General features: G+C 37.5%; 1 protein-coding gene across 3 annotated transcripts in view; it reads right to left on the reverse strand.

The window, feature by feature from the left end:
- KLHL13 (kelch like family member 13) overlaps positions 1–23,368 on the reverse strand; it is a gene marked incomplete at its 5' end in the record, with an annotated part of 191,328 nt that overhangs the window by 16,906 nt on the left and 151,054 nt on the right. For all 3 annotated transcript variants that reach the window (XM_082610142.1, XM_082610143.1, XM_082610144.1), the window contains 3 exons: positions 4,204–4,400; positions 4,950–5,082; positions 21,487–21,628. In XM_082610142.1, coding sequence (XP_082466268.1) covers positions 4,204–4,400; positions 4,950–5,082; positions 21,487–21,628 — 472 coding nt within the window. The remainder of the gene's footprint in view (positions 1–4,203; positions 4,401–4,949; positions 5,083–21,486; positions 21,629–23,368) is intronic.

A 23,368-nucleotide genomic window follows, 5' to 3' on the forward strand; every position in this document is an offset into this window, starting at 1 on the left:
TTTGAATGCACTTCCCCTGCTGGTTGCAGTATTAGCGATCACAATGGTCTTTGGGGGCGTAAATTGGTTTAGGCCCAGGCTGAGATTCTTCTTTCCCTACAGACTCCCAGATGGCAGATGGGCAAGAATGGGCTGTTTAAAGTTATATGCAGGGATGATATTTAGAATATTTGAGTACCAACTAATCAGAATAGATGCTCGACCATAAACAACCGGTATCTGGGTACTACTTACTGAATATCAGCCTTAGCAATAAGGAAAACAAGACTGGTTTGGTGGGGAGGGAAACAGTTTTGATTCGTTGTAAAATTATCTATACAATTTTTTCTTTAATTTGCATTGAACCTCCCCAAAAGCATTACCTGGAAAGACGTGTTAATTAATCTTAATGGATAAATCCAATTTAGATTAAAGAAGGAATGTGAAATATATGTACTATACAGGAAAACCTTACGTCAAAAAGAACATTCCCAAAGCTTGCTGCTGCTATCATCACATTATAGCAAAAGAAGCTGTCTTTTCTAATAACTTCTTCTGATTCCCTTCATTGTTGCCTTTTCTCCCACAAATGCACCTCCCTTGTTTTCCAAGCTCTCCCACTCTTCTTTAAAATGCCAGTCACCTCAATAAATTTCTCTGCACTTCATTGTGATCCCCCCAACCTGATCAGTGACAATAAATGTACAGGTGGAACCAGTGATAGACCTGTATCAAGAAAAAAAAGTAAGCACTTTAAAACAATGAGTTTAAAGAAAGACTACACCGAGTCTAAAGCACAGGGGCAGCTTCATTCTCTGATTAAATATGCTTTTATGTAAAAGAGAAAATGGTTTCTTGCTTGCCTTCATTCTGTTCTGTTTATTCTGTATAACTAAATTTAAATTGTAATATTTCCACCTCAATTACAAATGTTCTATTTCAGCAACCTTACATTAGATTGGGTTTTACGGGCTAGCCTGTAATTCTCCATAACAGTAATAATGTGGGGAAAACGCTAGATGTTACAAATTCCAAATGGCAAACAAATGATAGACAAAAAATTTGACTACAACCTGTTTGTAAATCAGGGAATGGCTGCACGGGATTTAGCATGCTGTAGTTATGCAGTGTCATAAGACAAAAACTAATGTAACTTTTGTAGGTATGTAACTAAACAAAGGTAAATTTCCATTATCTCCATGATATATGACAGTAAATGTTTTTAGTTTTATAGAAAATTTTACCTGCTCTGCTTTATATCCTTCACTGTCATCCTTCTGTTTTCTTTTCATGCTCCTCTTTTCTATAACTACCAAGAAAATCACACAGCAAGAACAGAAGTACCAGATACTATAAACTCTAATACTAATTACAATCCTAAGATAAAAGTATTACTGCAAAGGAAGGCAAAGGTCAGAGGGGAGAGGTTCTTGTTCTATTGAGCCTGATGCTCCCTTATAGGAAACTGGAGTCTATCGCACCAAAGGCAAGTGGGGCTTTATTATTGTTTTTTTTTTTAAAGCAATATAGAGTTGTTCATTTTATTTTTTTAATTTTAATTTTATTTATTTATTTTTAAAATTTATTTTTAATTTATTTTTATTTTTGGCTGTGTTGGGTCTTTGTTGCTGTGTGCAGGCTTTCTCCGGTTGCGGCGAGTGGGGGTTACTCTTCGTTGCCGTGCGCGGGCTTCTCATTGCGGTGGCTTCTCTTGTTGAGGAGCATGGGCTCTAGGCGCGTGGGCTTCAGTAGTTGTGGCACACGGGCTCAGTAGCTGTGGCACATGAGCTCTACAGCGCAAGCTCAGTAGTTGTGGCGCACCGGCTTAATTGCTCCGCAGCATGTGGGATCTTCCCGGGCCAGGGCTCGAACCCGTGTCCCCTGCATTGGCAGGTGTATTCTTTTTTTTTTTTTTTGCGGTACACGGGCCTCTCACTGTTGTGGCCTCTCCCGTTGCGGAGCACAGGCTCCGGACGTGCAGGCTCAGTGGCCATGGCTCACGGGCCCAGCCGCTCCACGGCGTGTGGGATCTTCCCGGACTGGGGCACGAACCCGTGTCCCCTGCATCGGCAGGCGGACTCTCAACCACTGCGCCACCAGGGAAGCCCTTAATTTTTATTTTAAAAAAAGTTTTACTGGAGTATAGCTGATTTACAATGTTGTGTTAGTTTCAGGTATACAGCAAAGTGAATCAGTTATACATATACCCACTCTTTTTTAGAGTCTTCTCCCATGTAGGTCATTACAGAGTATTGAGTAGAGTTCCCTGTGGTATACAGTAGGTCCTTATTAGTGATCTATTTTATGTATAGTAGTGTGTATCTGTCAATTATTATCATATTGAAAGTTATCATTCAAAATTAACATATAAATGTTTAGTGGATGATTTGCTGAGTCACATTTTATGTACCACTGCTCCTCTTCATCCACACAAATGGTTAAGTATGGATACAAAAGAATTGTGTTCGAAGCTAATTTTTCTTTCTAGAAGCTCGAACCCAAGTAGTGTTTTGGTTATATGAACTATAATCCTACTACATCATTAAAAACATAAACCTATTTCCTCAAAACATTTGGGTTAAGCACACAATCATGAGACTGTTATATTTTTAAATTATCTAAAATAACTTAGCTTGTGGGAGAAATAAAAACAAATCTACCTTTGAAAAATACTTATATTATCTTGAAACTTTCAGTTCTTATACGTAGGAAGGGCACCCAGGGCTACTGTTTTTCCTGATTCATTTGACTGCTGAGAAGGAAAGGGGTAAGAGTAAGCCTGAATATTTAACTAAGATATGGAATGCATGAAAGAAGGATAAAGGAAAAGTTGGATTTTATATAATCCTTAAACTAATAATCCACCAACTTTTCTCAAAAATTAGCATGGATTCTGAGAGGGAAGATTTCCAACGTAAAATCACATAGACATATGCTAAGCAGACAGGATGAAAGACAAGTAAATAGTATGGTACTAAGAAAAGAGGTGTTTCCTCAAAGCTCATAGGCAAGAAAGTTCTAAAACGAAGAGTGTTGGCGTAAATTATAGCACAAGTAAGCTTTGTCAGGGACATGTCTCTTCTTTAGAAATGGGCTTTAGGATATCTGCAGAGACACTAGGAATGAAAAACATAACCTTTAAGACAATATTGAGTGTTTATAAAAATGAAGAAATTTTCAAAAGGGCAAAAACATACAGTTATAATAAATGCTTCAAGGAGGTTAAGGAACCAACATTCTAATTACAGGAAAGTTGTCAATACTGCAAAATTACTATGATATCATCTTGAAATAAACTTGCTTTAAATAGTTATCTAGAACAAAATTATTTTTTAATACTGTTATTTTGATGTGTATATTTTTATAACTTCACAAATCATGCTTTACCCAGTTTGGTTCTTTTCTTTCAAACTAAGGAACTGATCACAACGAATATCTTAAGTGATAAGTACAATAGGTCAACAGTGCCTATGGTTAGTGATTAGTTCCAAGGAAATTATGGCACTGTACCTAGTTTGGCTCAGGACAACCATGTATTGCTAAGATCAGTGTTAAAGCAATGTTAAGAGTTGATAAGTGTAAGCATCAAGTGTTATTAATTTAAGGGTCCCAACTAAAATGAGGCACTGTCCTCAGGAACCGGGTGACTGTAAGTAGTTCACTGATTGGTGGTTGTATGTACCGTCTCTTATCTATTAAAAAAGGCTGAAAATGACTCAGTAGGTGATGTGTCTCTATAGAATCAAGACTCATATCCTTACAGATTTACACATAGATGTTAGTTCTTCTCAAGATCCAACTCCCATATTTAAAGGAAGAAAAAAAGGACTGAGTCTATCTTAAAAGGCTTCTAGAACCTCAGAGATTACTTTCCCACAGAATTCCATTTAAGAAACCTGTTTGTATAAAATCATTAAGGTGAATAAAACCAAATTATAATATGTAACATTATCAAACAGGTTAAGGAATATATTGTTATCAAACACTATTACTGTCTAATGTCTAATGTCATTTGATTACACAGAAGGCTTTTCTTAAATGATTCTATTTTGTAAAAATGCACCTGTACTATTTTCCCATTGACCTGCTTCTAGACCATATACGACATGACACCTCTCTCTAATGGCCAGAGTTTCACGTCTATACAACAGATTCACGAGTCTACTCTAAACAGGCTACGACGGAGTCCACCGCAGGAAAAGATTTGATTTGAAAATGTCTTACCCCAGATATGAGAAATACTTTGCAGAAGTCCAAAACCGGCAGGATCTGTAGAAAACTGGCAGCTTCCAGTGTGTCTTGAAGGTTGTCCATATTAAGAGAAAGCTTTGCAGTGTAAATGAAATCAATAATTTTCCTTAAACCGACTTTGCTCACGCCATGAAGCTTAATGCACATTAAATCTTGTTCTTTCATTCCACCTTAAATAAAAAGACACTCCATTAAATGACCGTGGATAATTTAATTAAGGTCAAACTCACTTCTGCTGCTAACTAGATATGATAAAATCAGGGAAATTTTATTCTGTGTAGCATTTGTATCAGAGTCAGGTTTCTGCATATTTTACAGTTAAAAGAGAGTACTTATAAAGGAATATCTCTACACTAATGGAGGTGGTATACGATGCAAGTGCTTCCAAAATGTTCTCCTGTCACTTCAGATCTTTTGATGGATTAGAGATTGTATTACTGGGGAATGTATTAGTCTCTGATGGCCCATTCAGATATGTGTCTGGGAAAGCAAAGCTATGAGATAAAGGTAGACAGAAGAATAAGAAAGGTACATCCGTTTTCCAGGTTAAAAAAGGGCCACCCACAACTGTACATACTGGGTGTCTATTCCTTTTGAAACTCTTTCTTCTTGTAAAGACACTGACCAAAAGAACTGAATCTTCCTTTACCAATACAAGGATTTAAACATATTTTTCATACTGTTTTAACGTGGAAGCAGAGTTTAGAAAGGCAAGCTACCTGTGAACATAGCCTTGAAGTAATCACTAGCAGAGGCCATCATGACTCTGTGCACAGGGAAGGCGTCATCTGTGTCCCCCGGCATCAGGGTCACGTCACAGAGCAACCCTTCAAGTCGGAGCTGGTCAAACCCCTACAACAAGAACATGAGATGAGCCGCTCAGCAAGGTAAAATGGGAATACAGATCTCTGTGTGCTAGAATTCTCTTGACGTATTAATGTGTGGGGAATATATTTGGAACATAAAGCCAGTAGAATAATGACTCAGAAGAAGAAAAAACTGAACAGCTTACTTGATATGTGGCAATATATATTTAACTCACTGTAGAAAAAGATAAAATTAAGATTAATTTGGATTAAGAACAAATAAGGAAAGAGTATATACATTCACTTACTTATATAACCATTGGCTTTCACAGTATTTTGAAAAAAAAATTACCACGTGCACTTTATTTTCCCATGTGCAGAATTAGTTCCAGTTTGTGAAGAAGAAAAGAGTTCTGGAGATGGATGGTGGTGATGGATGCACATTATGAATGTATTTAATACTGCTGAACAGTACAGTTAAAAATGGTTAAGATGGTAAATTTTATGATATGCATATTTTATCACAATAAAAAAATGGAGAATAAAAGAAAGATTTTTGCAAGATGGAGTCTGTAGTTTCAAAAATGGAAATGTACTGTTATAAAAAATCATGAAGATACTCATACAAATTACTTTTATTTATTTATTTATTTTAATATATACAGCAGGTTCTTATTAGTTAAATTTATTTGTTTGTTTGTTTATTTATTTATGGCTGCATTGGGTCTTCGTTGCTGCGCACAGGCTTTCTCTAGCTGCGGCGAGCGGGGGCTACTCCTCCATGCGGTGCGCGGGCTTCTCATTGTGGTGGCTTCTCTCTGTTGCAGAGCACCGGCTCTAGGTGCACGGCCTTCAGTAGTTGTGGCATGCAGGCTCAGTAGTTGTGGCTCGTGGGCTCAGTCTCAGTAGTTGTGGCACACGGGCTTAGTTGCTCTGCGGCACGTGGGATCTTCCCGGACCAGAGCTCGAACCCATGTCCCCTGCATTAGCAGGAGGATTCTTAACCACTGCACCACCAGGGAAGTCCTACAAATTACTTTCTAATAATATAATGTAATACAACAAGAACTAATAGCAAGGATTATTCTATCCCCTTCTTATTTTAATGACCCCAAATAAAACTTTTATTTAAAGTCATGTTTCATGGATTTAAGAAGCAAAAGGCACGACATACTGAAGAATGCAGTTTCAGAAATAGTGATCCTGCACATATGTATAATATAAATCTTAGTCTAAACATCTTCTCGTCATAATTTTTAAATTGCTTTTTAAAGAAAATGCTTGAATCTACAGAACTAGAACTTCAAAGAGATAATGTGATCCAGCCACTTTCTCTCTGGAGAGAGATATAAATATTTTTACTCCAAAAATATTTATACATTATACATATACTTTAGAACAGGATTATGTATCATATTTTCCTCTCTCCAACAGTGATTGACATATGTTTTTGTTCACAAATATTAACTCTTTCACAAATGCCCCTTTTCCTTCGTAAACACAAACATTTCGCCACCCCCGCACCCCCTCAATATTTTCCTTTTTCCATTGCTAAATCATCTCCTGTTCCTATTATTTAGAAAAGTAGAGGTAAAAAGAGATGTCCATTTTAGGGAACTATTTTCATGGAGAAGGTAGGAAGTGGCTATCTGAAAATTCACATATGGAGTCTAAATTGCAGTAAGTTTAAGGGGATTGCCTTTCAAACATAGGTGAGCATACTAGAATTGGGAAGTCCTGAATGCGACCACTGGGGCTGGGGATGGGATGGCCAAGCCACTGAGGAGGAGGGGACCATCAGGTAGAAGAGCTGAGGGACTAGGATGTTTGAATTCCCCAGTGCTTGGCACATAGTTGGCACTTAACAAATGTTCAGTTAATGCTTGACCAAACAGACCAGACTTTACCCAGAAGCCACCACTTGGTATCAAAAACAACAACATGTAGAACTTGAATTTTGTAACAAGCTAACTAGAAACCAGGAACTTTATTTGTGAACCTACTCTCAATAATAAAATAAATTGTGCCTATAGTGCTTATTTGTGGTAAACTGTATAGGCTAAGATGAGAGAAGAGGAATTGAACCAGGGTTTGGGGGGAAAAGGTTGGCTCCCAAGGGCTTGGCTTTTTTCTCCTTCAGATAAATTTCAGGTTTAAAAAATTTAGATATATGTTTGTTGTAAAAATACAGAAGGATAAAAATAGAAAACTAAAGTCCACCTCTTCTACTTACTAAGAGTAACTACTGTTAACAGTTTAGTATATATACTTCCAGGCCACTTTCTACACATATGCGTATAGGAGTTTTTAAAGTAGGATACTACACTTACTGTTACGCATCTTTTTTGGGGAGGGGGGTGCCCTCCGGGCTGCACAGCATGTGGGATCTTAGTTCCCCAACCAGGGATAGAACCTGTGCCCCTGCAGTGGAAGCGCGGAGTCTCAATCACTGGACCGCAAGGGAAGTCCCGTTATGCATTTTTAAAGTTCACCTGAGCGCGTAACACAGACAGCCTTCTGTCTCAGTACACACAAATCTACTTCATTCTTTTTAGTGGATGCACAGAATTTCATGGGGTATGGGGCCTACCATAATTATTCATCCATTCCTCACTTTTGGTCTCTCAACTTTTGCTATTACAAGCAATGTTGCAATGATCTTCCTTGTATGTATACTTACTTGTGTGAGTAGATCTGTGGGAAATATTCCTAGAAGTGGAATTGTTGGTTTAAACAATATATACTTTTAAAGTTTTCATAGCTACTGGCAAGTTAAAGCATATAGTTTATCTCGGGAAATTTATCATACCTTGGGTACTGGCAAAAAAGAGAGATGTCAAGATACCCATCAGATGAAACTAGGTACAGTATGCCGCCTTACTTTATTTTTATTCAGCAAATAACTTTTGAATCTTCCTCTCTAAGGTATATGTAGATAATATCTTTGAAAGGCAATCATGACTTCTTCAGTCAAAAGCAATGATTGTATCTAATCAGTTATTTTCTTGCACTAAAAAAAAAAACCCAAAACCTTCTCAGCTCATTTGCTGGCCCTCCTGCCTTTAAAATATTCCTACAAATATTTTATACTGAGAATTGAGTAATGTCAGTAGGCTTCTTTCCTACTATTTATTATTCCTTCTTTTCCCCTTTGAAAAAAGGCATGGCTAATGTTTCCTGTATCATTACCTGTGTCATTTCTCATTTGGTCCATATTCCATTAAAACTGCTTGTTGAGGTTTGTACTCAATCTTTAAAATCTCGGCAGTTCAACTAAGACACCAGGAGCTTTTACCCTCTTCACAGATTTGATCATTTTGCTTCCTTTTGCACTATTAAAAAAAATCCTCGGGCCTCCCTGGTGGCGCAGTGGTTGAGAGTCCGCCTGCCGATGCAGGGGATACGGGTTCGTGCCCCGGTCTGGGAGGATCCCATATGCCGCGGAGCGGCTGGGCCCGTGAGCCACGGCCGCTGGGCCGGCGCGTCCGGAGCCTGTGCTCCGCAACGGGAGAGGCCACAACAGTGAGAGGCCCGCATACCGCAAAAAGAAAAAAAAAAAAAAAAAATCCTCTAACCATTCTCAGTATAATCTGGCACCCCCACAGAAAGGAAGCTGAGGCTCCTAGACCATTTTTATCACATTCTGAGTATTTTCTATCCTAAGCTTAATTTATCTACCTTTGGCAAATTGTCTGCTTTTGAGAGGTTTTGCATTTGTTTTCACTGCATGTAAAGTAGTTTCCCTTTCTATACATTGCATAACCTTTATTTTCAAATGCACAAATAATCCCACTATCCAATTCCATATTTGCTAATTTTATTCCTCATTATTGCTGTCCTTATCCAAATAAGATCTGTCAATTCAGACTGTTTTCATACAGACCTAAATATCTTGTTTACATGTTGTTATCTGTACTATCCCAGCTGTGTCTAAAGAGAAAAAAACTAAAGTTCCTCTACAACATACTTTGTCATACAGAAGTACACACTCGTTTTTCTAAACAACTTTTATACTCTAATCTTGTGAAGAATGTACACATGAAAAGAACTGGGGTGGGGGGGACTTCCCTGGTGGTTAAGACTCTGCACCTCCAATGCAAGGGGCGCGGGTTTGATTCCTGGTCGGGGAACTAAGATCTCACATGCTGTGCAGCGCATCCAAGAAAATATAAAAATAATAAAAAATAAAAAAATAAAAATAACAAAAGGGGGGGTCATTCTCTTCCACAATTCTCATCTGCCCTCTGTACGTCTACCTTTTGCTTTCACTGTTATAATCTTTCCCCCTATTTAACTCTAGGAAGATTCTTGAAGATACCTTGCACACTTAAAATGTGTCCTTTTATTATAAAATCATTTTCTTCCACCAAATTTGTACTGATTCCTCTTGCGAGAATTCTATAAACATTTTTGTCTATTTCTGCATGCCAATCCACGATATACAGATACAGCTGTGTTTTATGCAAAATTGCTCAAAGTTTACCATTAGTCTTTTTGGAGTATCTTTAAACTGTTTCTACTGCTTTAAACTCAACTTCTTTCTAGCTCAATCCTTATCTTAGTTCTCTATTTTTCTATTTTTTCTGAGCCTTGGGTTCTATTTATGAGGGGATTGTTGTCTGTTCTCAATTTCTTTACTCTACTATTTCCCTTTCCCTCTTCTATTAACATCCCCATATCTTCTTTTTTATTTCTTCTTCACATCCTTTTAGGGAAAAAATAAGCATTAAAAAAAACGTTCTTTTCTTCTCTGTAGTAAATTTACCTAATATATCGAAACTTCAAATACTATTACATAGAGGGAGGTACATATGTCATACTCTGAAGGACTGAAACATTTTAAATGAGTTTGATAAATGTTTAAATGGTCACGATAAAACAGAGGAGGGCATGCACTGACATTACACAACTATAATATAGAAACCTGATGAGCTACAAATAACGTATACCAAAAGTTGGTTGGATGTAAACAGCTTTCAAAATAAATATGCTACTGTGGAAAAAAAGGTAGATTGACACTCTCAGGTATTAAAAAGTAATCTGATAAGCAAATCTTTCCACTAAATTCTGCATTGGCAATAACTTACTAGCAGATTCTATCTAGTTTTGATCAGTGTAATTTCGAAAAGGAAGTGGAGTAAAAAGGAAATGCATCCTAAGAAGAGCAATAAAAATTAATAATGTTAAAGTTGTTTTATGAACAAAGATTAAGGAACTAAAAGAAGAGAAGGTAGAGGAATAGGTTTACTCCAGTCTTTAAGTAAATGTAATGTATTTGATCAAAGCAATACCACAGTCATGTTTTTATGAGACACTGTTCATTCAGAGGACAGAAAAGGAACAGATATTAATTAAACACTCTTCTCATTATATAACACTGCTTGGAGTTTAAAAACTGCTAATGGCTTTCTATCACTGCATTATATCATTATATAAGGCTTTAAAGACTTCTCTAATCTGGCCCCAACTCAACTGTTCAATCTTATTTTTCGTTATTTCCCTAAGTATGCTGACCCATCTTAACAGGCTGTTCTCCAGACTACCTCATTGGTAAAAACCCAGGCTTACTCCTTTTCCAGTACCTTTATTTATGCCAATTTATTGTACTAAATTATGCTATTTTATTTTATTTTTCACATAGAATATCCTCCCTCCTTCAAAGCCGAGTTCAAATTTGACCTCCTATGTAAAGCTATCTCTAACCAAATCTCTAAAAGACTTAGGCATCTGGAGTCTGTAATTAAATTTAGCATTTAATTACAGCTGACCCTTGAACAACATGGGTTTGAACTCCACAGATCCACTTACATGTGAATTTCTTTCAATAGTAAATATTGATACTACAGTACTACACGATCTGCGATTAGCTGAATCTGCAGATGAGGAACTGCGGATACATAGGGCCGACTGCATGGAGGGCTGGCACTCCTGACCCCCGCATTGTTCAAGGGTCAATGTATAGCCCATAGATTTCTGTTTCCAGCAAAGATGAAGTAATAGGGAGTGGATTTACCTTACTTCTTGAAACAACTCAAAATCAGGCAAAATATATAAAAAATAATAGTTTCAGGCTGGATGAAGGAGAGGATCTGTGAAAGAGGAGAAACAAGTTAGCGGAGCCCCATGATTGTTTATGGCCTGGAGTTTCCAGAGGTACAGGGAGTGGGAACCCAGGCGAAGCCCAGCATTTTCCCAGGGTTGAGTGTCTTAGGGCAGCTAGGTTTGTAGGGCAGAATACAAGAGGGGAGCTATGCACAGAGAGAGGGCTATGGAGATCTAAAAACAATCCCCCCTCAAGTACTGACGAGTGCATTTGTCTGGGGGAAAGAATCACCTAAAAGGAGCACAGGGAACACTCTTCAAGGTTCACCAAATGCTGGAAACAGATCCTATTCAAACCACAAGACTGGTAACCTCATAATGCTAGGGCTTTGGGTAAAGAACTCAAAAGGATTTGTCTCAGTACTGGGAAAAAGTTTGCTCTAGAATAAGTGTGAGGTTCCACCTCACAAAGCTTAAAAATAAACAGAAAATACATTAATGAAAACAGAAGAACTGGGGAAGAAATCAAAATGACTGCCACCAAAACTCATGCTGAGTCCCAAGTGCCACCAAACTCATGCTGAGTCCCCACCCTACTCCCTACTTTTCCCCCCAGTGTACCCGAGCCTGGACTTAAGGCATCATATAATCTGGAGGCAGTCATCTGGGAGCAGACTGAGAAAGCTCTACTTCTGGCTGGAAGAGCAAGAAAAGGGATTCTGAAAGCTCACAGGGAGTGGAGAAAGATCCATTTCACTTTTTTTTCCCTCTGCTTTCCTCTGAGCCCCAATCCCCAGGCAATTCCAAGGCACTGGTGGTGGCAACAGTGACAGTGGTAACAGTGGTGACAGCAAATTCCTAAAATTCTGAGAGGAATCTTTTTTGATCAGATGAAGTCCCAGCTTTCAGGCCAGAGGACCATAAGGAGAGCCCTACAGAACTGGGAAGTACTGGGGAGATGGTGGAGACGGAGGATCAGGAAAAAGAGACCCCACAAAGTTCCACACCATGGAATACTGCTTAACAATAAAAAGGAATAGACTACTGATACACACAAAAAAGTAAATGGATCTCGAAGATATTACACAAAGTAAAAGAAGCCAGTCTCAAGAGCTCACAGACTGCATGATGTCATCTACATAATATTCTCAAAAGACAAAAACACAGTGACAAAAAACAGATCAGTAGTATCCAGGGCTTAGAGGTAGGGATGAGTGTGACTACCAAGTGTAACAAGAGAGTATGTTAGGGGCTTCCCTGGTGGTGCAGTGGTTGAGAATCCGCCTGCCAATGCAGGGGACATGGGTTCAAACCCTGGTCTGGGAGGATCCCACATGCCGTGGAGCAACTAAGCCCGTGCGCCACAACTACTGAGCCTGCGCTCTAGAGCCCGTGAGCCACAACTACTGAGCCCACATGCCACAACTACTGAAGCCCACGCGCCTAGAGCATGTGCTGCACAACGAGAGAAGCCACCGCAATGAGAAGCTGGTGCACCACAACGAAGAGTAGCCCCCGTTCGCCGCAACTAGAGAAAGCCCCCGCGCACAGCAACAAAGACCCAACATAGCCAAAAATAATAAATAACTAATACAATAAATAAATTTATTAAAAAAGAAAGTACATTAGGATAATAGAACAGCCCTGCACCTTTTTTTCCCCTGCATCTTAATTGTGGTGATGATTACATGAAACAGTATATCTGTGAAAACTCATATATGTATAGATCCATTTAAAAAAATCAGTTTTACTGTATGTTAGTTAAAAATAAAGAGTAGAAAGATGGCAAAAGATATGCCAAGCTAACATGAATTAAAAGAAACCTGGCATGACTATAATATCAGACAAAATAGATTTCAGAGCAAAGACTATTATCGGTCTGATGAAAGATCTCAGCTTCCTCAAGAAACTAGAAAGAGCAGAGCAAATTAATTCCAAATTAAGCAGGAAAATGGAAATAATAAAGATCAAAGTGGAGATGAATGAAATATAAAACAGAAAAATAGAGAAATATTTAAAAAGCAACCAAAAAGCTGGTTCTTTGAGAAGATTCATACATCTGATAAAACTCCAGCCAGGATGATTAGGGGGAAAAAATGGAGAAAATACAAATTATCAATAACAGCATTGAGAGAGGTGATATCAGTAGAGACTCTACAAATATTAAAAGGATAACAAGAAAATATGAACAACTGTATGCCCATAAATTTGACAACTCAGTTGAAATGGACAAATTCTTTGAAAGACACAAGTTGCTAATAATTACGCTAGAAGAAATAGATAAACTGAGTAGCCATATATATATACTATAAAACTGAATTTTCACTGGTTAATTCTACCTTACATTTAAGGAAGAAATAGCACCAATTCTACAAAAACAGATCCAGAAACTTAAGAGGTGGAAACATGTCCCAATTCATTCTACAAGGCCATTATTATCCTACCGAAACCAGACAAAGATAATCAAAGAAAACTAAGACCAAAGACCCTCAAGACCATAGATGCAAAAATTCCTACTATTTTATCAAATCAAATTGAATAATATATAAAAAGGATAATACATCATGAGCAATTGGGGTTTATTCCTATAATGCATGGTTGCTTTAGCATTCAAAAATCAATTAATATAATTCACATTAATAGACTAAAAAAGAAAAATGATAAGATCATCTCAATAGGTGCAAAAACATGTTTGACAAAATCCAACATCAATTTCTGATTTGAAAAAAAAACACAAAACTCTCAGCAAACTAGGAACAGAAAGAAACTTCCTCAAATCTATACCTAACCTAACATCACACTTAATGGTGAAAGAATGAATGCATTCCCCCTAGTATTAGGACAAAGCAAGAATGTACACTCTCATCACTTCTATTCAACATTTTTTGGAGTTTCTACCCAGTGCAACAAGGCAAGAAAAAGAAATAAGAGGCATCAGACTGGAAAGGAAGAAATAAAACTATCTTTATTTATAGGCAAAATGGTTGTCTATGTAGAAAATCCTAGAGAATCTACAAAAAAGCTTCTAGAACTAATAAGTCAGTTTTTCAAGGTTGGAAGATACAAGATGAATAATCAGTAACAAACGGTATTTTTATATACTAGCAACAGACAATCAGAAACTGAAAGTATGTATTTGAGCATATTTAACTCTCGGTTGGTATGTACTGGTCCTCTCTATCACTTAAAACATGCTAAATATCAAAATAACAAAAAAACTCATTTGAAAGAGCAGGGTAATAATACACTAAAGTGGCCTAAAAGGAAAGGTGGTAGACTGTCATCCAACTTATACACTAAAGATACACACTCAATTGGAAGTATTAGAATAACCTATTGTACCCTAACCTGAGTACCTGAAGAACTAACCCCAAGAAAAATTATATATTCATTTCTCTATATTCTAGGTGACATTCAGGAAACTGAAATAAAGAAATAAAAAGTATCATTTTAATAAAAACTTCAACAATCTGGATTATTCAAGCTCCTCTTTTATAAAATATAACATTCTAAAATCATTATACTTTTCTTATGTTAATAATATTTTAAAAGTTGCTTATCTTATGATCATAAAACTTTTAAATAGGGTACAGCTCATCAACATGACACGATCAGCAACCCAAACGTTTACCTTAGGATAAGTATTTCATGAAGTTAGCCTACTGGAAAGCAATGCAAGTTAATTTGTATAGGCTCTTGAGAAAAGCCATTTCTTTAGCAGTCTATTACATAGATAATAACTTGAGACAATACAACCAAATCTGTCATTGACTTTACAACTAAAGTTGAACAGAGAAAATAAATAGGTAAAATGGAGGGCAGTATGGAAGAGCAATCTGATAGGCACCAATCTTAACATGAGAAAATATCCCTCAGGCATCTAGACATCTGGAGCCAGGAGGCGTTTTCAAGCTTGATAGGCTGAAACATGGTACTCTACTTATGGCCTCCTTGTCCTAACAAGGATGTTTCCAAATGGCAGTTAACATTTTTTTCTCTTTGGTCTCCCCATTCACCCCCATTTTGACAGGGGAAGGGAGGAAGGGCAGGCAGGCATGAAGACACTCTGTGTAATTCTGTTATTTCTATTAAGAATAAAATCTTTACTGTATCATCCGTGCCAAATTATCTTTTAGTCTTTAATATATCTTTTTATACTTATATTCAGTGAAAACTTAATATTTAAAGACATTAAAAAGAGAATAGATTTTAGAGCAAGATTAGAAGAAATACAAATTTACATTTAGAAAACCTGTGTTCAAGTCCTGGTTTCTGTCCCTTAGTGGGCAAGTGAATTTGGGCAAGCCTTCTAAGTTTCCTGAGCTTCAGTTTCCCAATCTATAAAATGGGGATAATAATCCTTGCCTTTTCTACCTCACAAAATTGTTTCACGTATTAATGAGGCAAGCATATGTGAAAGTGACTTATAAGTGCTATCCAAATTCATTTATTCCATAAACAATATCAATAAGAGCAGTAAAAAGCATTGAGTACTTCCTCTGTGCCAGGTACTGGGCTAGGCTCTTTATATGTATTATCTCTTTCAATGATAATAATAATATTAATAATAAATAGCAATAATTATAATCTATTGACATTTATTAATCATTCACCATGTACCCCAGCACTAGATCATACACAGACAGAAACAACAAATTAGACTCTAGATCTTGTGGATCTCACTGATAGGTGATATTGATGGGCTAAGAGGGGGTAAAGCAGAAGCTGCTAACTCTGCCTAGGTTACACAAATTCCAGCTCTAAAAGGCATTGAAATTAGCTGTCAGAAGAACAGATCCATGGGAGAAACTGTTTTCAGACATCTCACTCTGCAGAATTACCCACTGCACAACTGTAGTGGGAAGAATGTGAGTTTAGGCCGAAACTGGAATTCCAGTTTTACCGCTTACCATTTAAGATGGATCGTCATGAATAAATAGGGGTTTACCAGACCAAGAAATTTAAGTAAGGGCATTCCAGGGAGAAGCGATGAGTGCAAAGGCACTTAAGTGTAAAAAAATAACATATGTTTAGAGAATAATGAAAAATCAGAAGTCTTCCAGAAATTTGCCTTGACTATCTGTCCCATTAACTCTACTAAGGTAAAGCAGTAGCAAAGATCATATGGTTGAATGGATAAAGGATTGAAGACTGGCAGAGTAGTTATGGAAGACCAATAAGGGACCACAAAACTGAAGTGCTGGGAGAAAATACTTACAAATCATGTATCTGCTAGGGGATTTGTGTCTAGAATATATAAAGAACTCTTACCACGGAATAATAAAAAGATAAATAACTCAACTAAAAAAATGGAGAACTGACCTGAAGAGACAGTTCTCCAAAGATGATATACAAATGGCCATAAGCAAAAATGAAAAGATGCTCAATATCATTAGCACTCAGGGAAATACAAATCAAAACCATAAGATACCACTTCACACCTTCTAGTATGGCAATAATAAAAAAGATAGATAACACATGTTGGCAAGAATATAGAAAAATTGGAATCCTCATATTTTACTGATGGGAATGTAAAATACAGCCACTTGGGAAAACACCCTGGCAGTTGTTCAAAAGATTAAACAGAATGATATATCACCCGGCAATTCCACTCCTAGGTATATACAAAAGATAGATGAAAACATGTCCACACAGACACTCACACATGAATGTTCACAGCATGAGTATTCACAATAGCTAAAAAGTGGAAACAACCCAAATGTCCATGAATGGATGAATGGATTTTTATAAAAGTGGTATATCCATACAACAGAATATTATTTAGTCATAAAGAGGAAAGAAGTACTGATGCATACTATAGTGTGGAGGAACCTTGAAAACACCATGCTAAGTAAAAGAAACCAGTCACAAAAGACCACATATTGTATAATTCCATTTATATGAAATATATAGAATAGGTAAAACTATAGAGATAAATAATAGACTAATGATCGTCTAGGGTTAGGAAAGGGGTTGGGGGTAGATGGGGAATGACTACTAATGGATACATACAAGGTGATAATATAGATGAAAATTAAAGTTGTTACTTCAAAAAAATGAAGATGCTAAGAAGGGTATGATTTGATGAATCACCATAGTATGGGGTTTAAAAGATGTTAACAACCTGGGATAACAGGGTGAAGCCAAAGGATGGACGTTTTCCATGAGAAGTAACCACAGTTGTAGCAGTAGTAAGGGAGTGAGGGAAGTGAAATAATTCTTTTTTTTTTTTTTTTTTTTTTTTTGCGGTATGCGGGCCTCTCACTGTTGTGGCCTCTCCCGTTGCGGAGCACAGGCTCCGGACGCGCAGGCCCAGCGGCCATGGCTCACGGGCCCAGCCGCTCCGCGGCATGTGGGATCCTCCCAGACCGGGGCACGAACCCGTATCCCCTGCATCGGCAGGCGGACTCTCAACCACTGCGCCACCAGGGAGGCCCTGAAATAATTCTTGATTTCACCAATTACTACTTAAGCAAACCCTGGTTAATCTTCCTTACTTGAGTAAAAGTATTTTGCACTGCTAACTCCATCACGAATTCTCTTGGAATTTGTTCAGAATTCTAGGAATTCAAGCCTATCAGGTATCAAAATTATTTCCAGGCACTTTCTTTGACAGCCTAGTTTCCTGAAGCCTATTCAGTGGAGACAGTCTGCTGGAGCAGATCAAGCCAACCAGATGTACACCTTCTTTGGCACACCCATCACCTCCGATCACCATTTCCTCTGACACCTTCCCTGTTTGGCTCAAATGGAAGGAAAATAAGTGGATATTTATTATGCACCTTACTTTCCCATAAATTGTCACATGTAATCCTCACATCCACTACGCACGTTACCGATAAGGAATCTGGCCCGTAGGGGATAAAGACTTTCCCAAAGTCACATAACTAGCTGGTAAGTGGTAAAACTAGGATTCCACTTTTAGCCTAAACTCAAGTCCTTCCCACTGTAGTTGTGCACTAGGGTATCCTTCAGAGTGAGACTTCTTTAAATAGTTTCTCCCCATGGATCTGTTCCCCGGACAGCTACTTTCAATGCCTTTTTTTTTTTTTTTTTTTTAATTTTTTAGCGGTACGCGGGCCTCTCACTGTTGTGGCCTCTCCCGTTGCGGAGCACAGGCTCCGGACGCGCAGGCTCAGCGGCCATGGCTCACGGGCCCAGCCGCTCCGCGGCACGTGGGATCTTCCCGGACCGGGGCACGAACCCGTGTCCCCTGCATCGGCAGGCGGACCCTCAACCACTGCGCCACCAGGGAAGCCCTCAATGCCTTTTGAAGCTGGAGCTTGTGTGATTGCTAATTTTAAAACAATGATAACATTTACACATTAAACACTTCTCTAGCTTGTTCCCTTGACAACCATACACCTAAGATTAGATACCAAAAAACCCCAGTCTCTGTTAGCGCTTGGACTTAAAAAATCTCAGTTAGTGAGAACATAATTTTTAATAGACTTTTAAAGGGAGCATACAATGTTTTTCAATAGCAATATGGAGTGGTACCTCTACACCACCACAGAAAATATTATAACAAAAAATCAGTTGAAGAAAGAATGAACTCTCGGGTTACTTTCACATCTCCATTCCTACCGCCAGCCTAGACCAACAAAGGCCAAGCTAAAACATGACAGAGCTAAGGGTTCTAAGACCCAGCTACAACTGTTTGGTCGCCATTATATTTTTTAAATTACACAGGTTAGACACAAAAATATTTCCATAGTAAAAAAAATTAAACAGTGCAGTATTACCCAGAGCAAAAAGTGTAAGACATCATTCACCAGCCTCCCTAATGTTTCCAGACCTTTTGATATGCATTTACATGCATGTATATGTATACATATTGTATATTATTTCTACAAATAGATGGGATTATACAATATATATTGCCCTGTTACCTTTTTTTTAAGCAGCTTTATTAAGATATAACTAACATACTATAGAGTACACCCATTTATTTTCTTTAACTTATTATTTTATATTGGGGTATAGGTGATTAACAGTGTTGTGTAAGTTTCAGGTGTACAACAAAGTGATTCAGTTATACATATACATGTGTCTATTCTTTTTAAAATTCTTTTCCCAATTAGGCTGTTACAGAATATTGAGCAGAGTTCCCAGTGCTATACAGTAGGTCCTTGTTGGTTATCTGTTTTAAATAGAGCAGTGAGTACATGTCAATCCACCCATTTCAACTGTACAATTCAGTATATGTACAACCATCTCCACAATCAATTTTAGGATATTTTCGTCACCTCAGAAAGAAACCCTGCATCCTTTAGCTATCATCCTTATATCCTCTGATTTTCTCCAATTCTGAGCAATCACTTGTCTATGTTCTATCTCTGTACATTTCCCTATTCTGCAAATTTCGTATGAATGGAATCATATAAAATGTGCTCTTCGTGACTAGTTTCTTTCACTTAGCATAATGTTTTCCAGGTTAATCCATGTTGTAGCTTGTATCAGAACTTCATTCCCTTATATAGCTGAATAATGTTCCATTGTGTAGCTATGCCACAGCTGTCCTATTATTTTTTCATTTAATATTTCCTTTCCATTCAGTACACACAGATCTAGCTCACTCTTTTTAGTGACTGCACAGTATTACACAGTTTTGATGCAACATAATTTAAGTAACCACTTCCCTATTGATGGATATTTAAGCTACTTCCAGTGTGTCCCCATTATAACAATAACTTGTAATCTCCATATGATACATAGGGAGAAAGGGAGAGGCCATCTCTCTTGGTGGAAAAAGGACCCTGCCTCTAGAACAGTGGTTCCAAAAAGTATGCTCCCTGGACCTACAGCATCACCTGGGAACTTGTTAGAAATGCACATTTCTGGGCCCGACCCTCAGAGTTTTTGAACCAGAAACTCTGAGATGGGGCCCACTGCTCACTGTTTAACAAGCCCTTCACCTTGTGATTCTGATATGCAATAAAATTTGAGTACCACTGTTCTAAATCTCTTTGCACTGCAGTGGCTTCCATTAGTTGGCTTAAGGTAAACTTTAAAAATTAGCAGGACCACAAAAATTGGCTTTAACACATGACTATGGTCATGGATAGGGCAGAAGTATAGCGGAGGGGTAAGTGAGTTTCTATGTTTCTTTAGAGAAAGTACTTTAATATAACAAAAAACCTCTTCCTTTCATGCTTTTCCTAACTGTTTGACCCCTTATTCTCTTCCTCCAGTAATCTTGTAAAACCAACAATTAAACCATTTACATAAACTAAGATACCAGGAGATGGGAAACTTTTCCTTCCTGACCCTCTCATTTCTGTTGATGATATGATGAACCATAAAACCCAGATCCCATTAGAATTGAAACACTGGAAAAATGAGATTGCAATGAATCACAGATGGGAACTAGAATTTAGAAATCTCCCACTCGAGAGTCATAGTTTGGAGATAAGGAAAATGAATCCCAGAGAAATTACATGACACAGCGAGGCCACACAGCAAGTGCAAGCCTCCTTCTCTCATTATGCTATATACTATACTATATACTACATACTGCTGGACTATCATGGTTCTTGACCAAGGATATGCATTCGTACCAAATTCATCTGGGGAAATTTCTTTAAAAAATATATTTAGAAGGATTTATTTTCCTTAACTTACTAAGCTGAGAAGACATATAATTTGACTATATCTAAAAGGAATTTATGGACATCAAGCATTATACTATTGCTCTGTAACTCAGCAACACCCACCGAGGTCAGGGAGTGTCCACAGTAGTCAGAAGTACTTGGACTGCTTATCCCTATGTTAAACAGCTCCACATTGCAGGGTTTTGGTGTTCTTTTGGCTTTCTATTGTTTTTCTGTCCTCTCCTTTGATGTCAGTTATGACTTCGTGCATGTATCAGTGTGTTTGCGTCCAGCAGCCCTCACCCCTACTCCCATACCTACAATTGCCAATGTGAGTTGAGACACCAAATAAGTATGATCTTGAGAACTACGATAAAGGTGATGGGAAAATAGGTTGTGAGGGAGGAACTAGAAAATTTAATATGGGGACTTTGTGATATTTACCTTGGCTGAGACATAATGAAAAGTCAACAATGCCGGACACAACATTCTGGAAGAATGTGGCATGAGAGCAAGACCTCCCTTACACACATGAAACAAAGAATGAACTCAGAATTTTTTTTAACGTCAGGAAGGTATGCAGTTTTCCCCCCCTCAAGGTTTCTCCTCTATTTGTTTGCTCTTTGTTTTTTTTATTAATAAACTTTATTTTAAAGAGCAGTTTTAGGTTGACAGCAAAACTGAGCAGAAAGTACACAGAGTTCCCACAAACCCCCTGTCCACACACAGGCACAACCTCTCCCACTAGTGACATCCCACACCACAAAAACCCTGGGTGGTTTTTAGAGCTATGAATAATGCAACAGTGAGATTACCTGTAACACCACAGAACTGTGGGTATTGCTGGTAAAGATGCGTGTGGTTCCCGCCTTGGAAGACTGCAAATGGGAGGAGAGGCCCATTTCGCTGCTTCCAAGGGACAATTTCATGTGTTGGTCTTCCTCTTCCACTAGAGATCTGAAAAGGTTTTTAAATCAGAAAGAAAAACAAATGAAAACTTGTCATATAATTCACAACAACTGGATGATTTAGAGAAACAGTCACTCTCTGATTATGTGCCAATCATCTGACTATGGAATATACTGAACGTTGTTTCACTGTATTTTAGGCTCATACATTATAGAAGAAATAGATATATATTTGTAAAAAGCTTTCCGAGGTCAGAATAGATAAATGGAAACTGAGAAATCAACTAAAAGCTGGCTCAAAACTGTAAGTACAAAGGGTTTGTTTCTCTAGTGCCAGAGTAATTGTTTTGGTATTGGGTTGTTTAGGTAGCAATACCATCAAATTGTGTTTATTCACAGTTAAAATTACTTTGGAATCCCTACTTTTAGAAAGATAAAAATAATATTTATCATTTATTGGACAGCCACTATATATCAGGTACTTGCCAAGAAATTTACACACATAATCTCATATAATGCTCAAAACAATCCATTGCAACAGGTATTACTAGTATCTCCTTTTTATTAAGGGTAGGGAAAATGAGCTACAGAAGAAGGGTTAAAAATTACTTAGCTAAGGTCACAAAGTTATTAAAGGGACTGGACAAGGATTTGAATCTAAGTTTAGTCTGTTTCCAAACTCCAAAGACCCCATAAGTAAAAGTCAAAGATTAACTGTGGTATCCTAATACATTACTTCCTCTTGTGTTACTATAGTTCTAATCAACCCCAACTGAACAAAAAAATTTACCCATGAAATAATTCCTTTTTCTAGCAGTATCTCTCACTAAATAATCACTTGGGATTATTTATCTAAACAGCTACAGTGTAGTGGCCTTTTCATCTTTCCAAACAAACAAATAATACAAATAATAAACGTAAGCTATGCCCATGTATATATCACATTAGCAATTTTTCAGGGACCATAAAAAGCATTAGAGAACCTGTAGTCAACCTGTAGTTAGTTTCACAGAGAAAATGGCGAAATAATAGGTAAAGGCCTCAGGTTACACTAAAAATTGACCATTGTGGTACAACCTTTCATTATTCCTTAGACTAGGCAGACTTGTGTTTCCTTAAGTATACACTGCTAAAACTGTTTCTGAATCACCTGAGAGCAGGGAGCCCCATGCTTCTGAATGGGTTTGTGCATTCATGATGGGCAGACTGCTAAAATGGACATTAAGAAGGGAGGAAGGAAGAATGGATTTCCAAGTGCTAGAACTATGCCTGTTTCTTATTTATTTCTAACTTGCCGAAGGTTGAATTATTGGTTTCTCTAACTCGGGTCTATCCAATACCATAAAGATTTCACCTTTTCCCCTACCATATCTATAATCTAAGTTGATCAGTTTTAATAGGAAAAAAAGTTTTACAAACATACCATACTTTTAACAAAGATCCTGCTTTTTGAATTTCGACACCAACCAAATGGCTTTAAATCCTGCAATAATTAGCAAAAATCCTGGCCTTAAGGGTGACATCAATTCTTCTTAACGATATTAGAGCCATACTATAACCAAAAAATGAATTAATAATATATAACCATGTTTTATTCAACTCTCATGGATATTTAATAAAGAAGAGAATAATTTAAAGAAGATTTTAACAAGCATAAAAGAAAATGAATATAGTTTTCCACTAGCTTCAGAAATAGCTTTTTAAAAGAAATTATATACATGATATATAGCACACATACATTTGCAGATACTTTTAACCAGCTTTCAGACAGACATTTAATTACAGAGTC

The sequence above is a fragment of the Mesoplodon mirus genome (genome assembly GCF_964341445.2).
Source record: "Mesoplodon mirus genome assembly, chromosome: X".
In the NCBI taxonomy this organism is placed as follows: Eukaryota; Metazoa; Chordata; class Mammalia; order Artiodactyla; family Ziphiidae; genus Mesoplodon; species Mesoplodon mirus.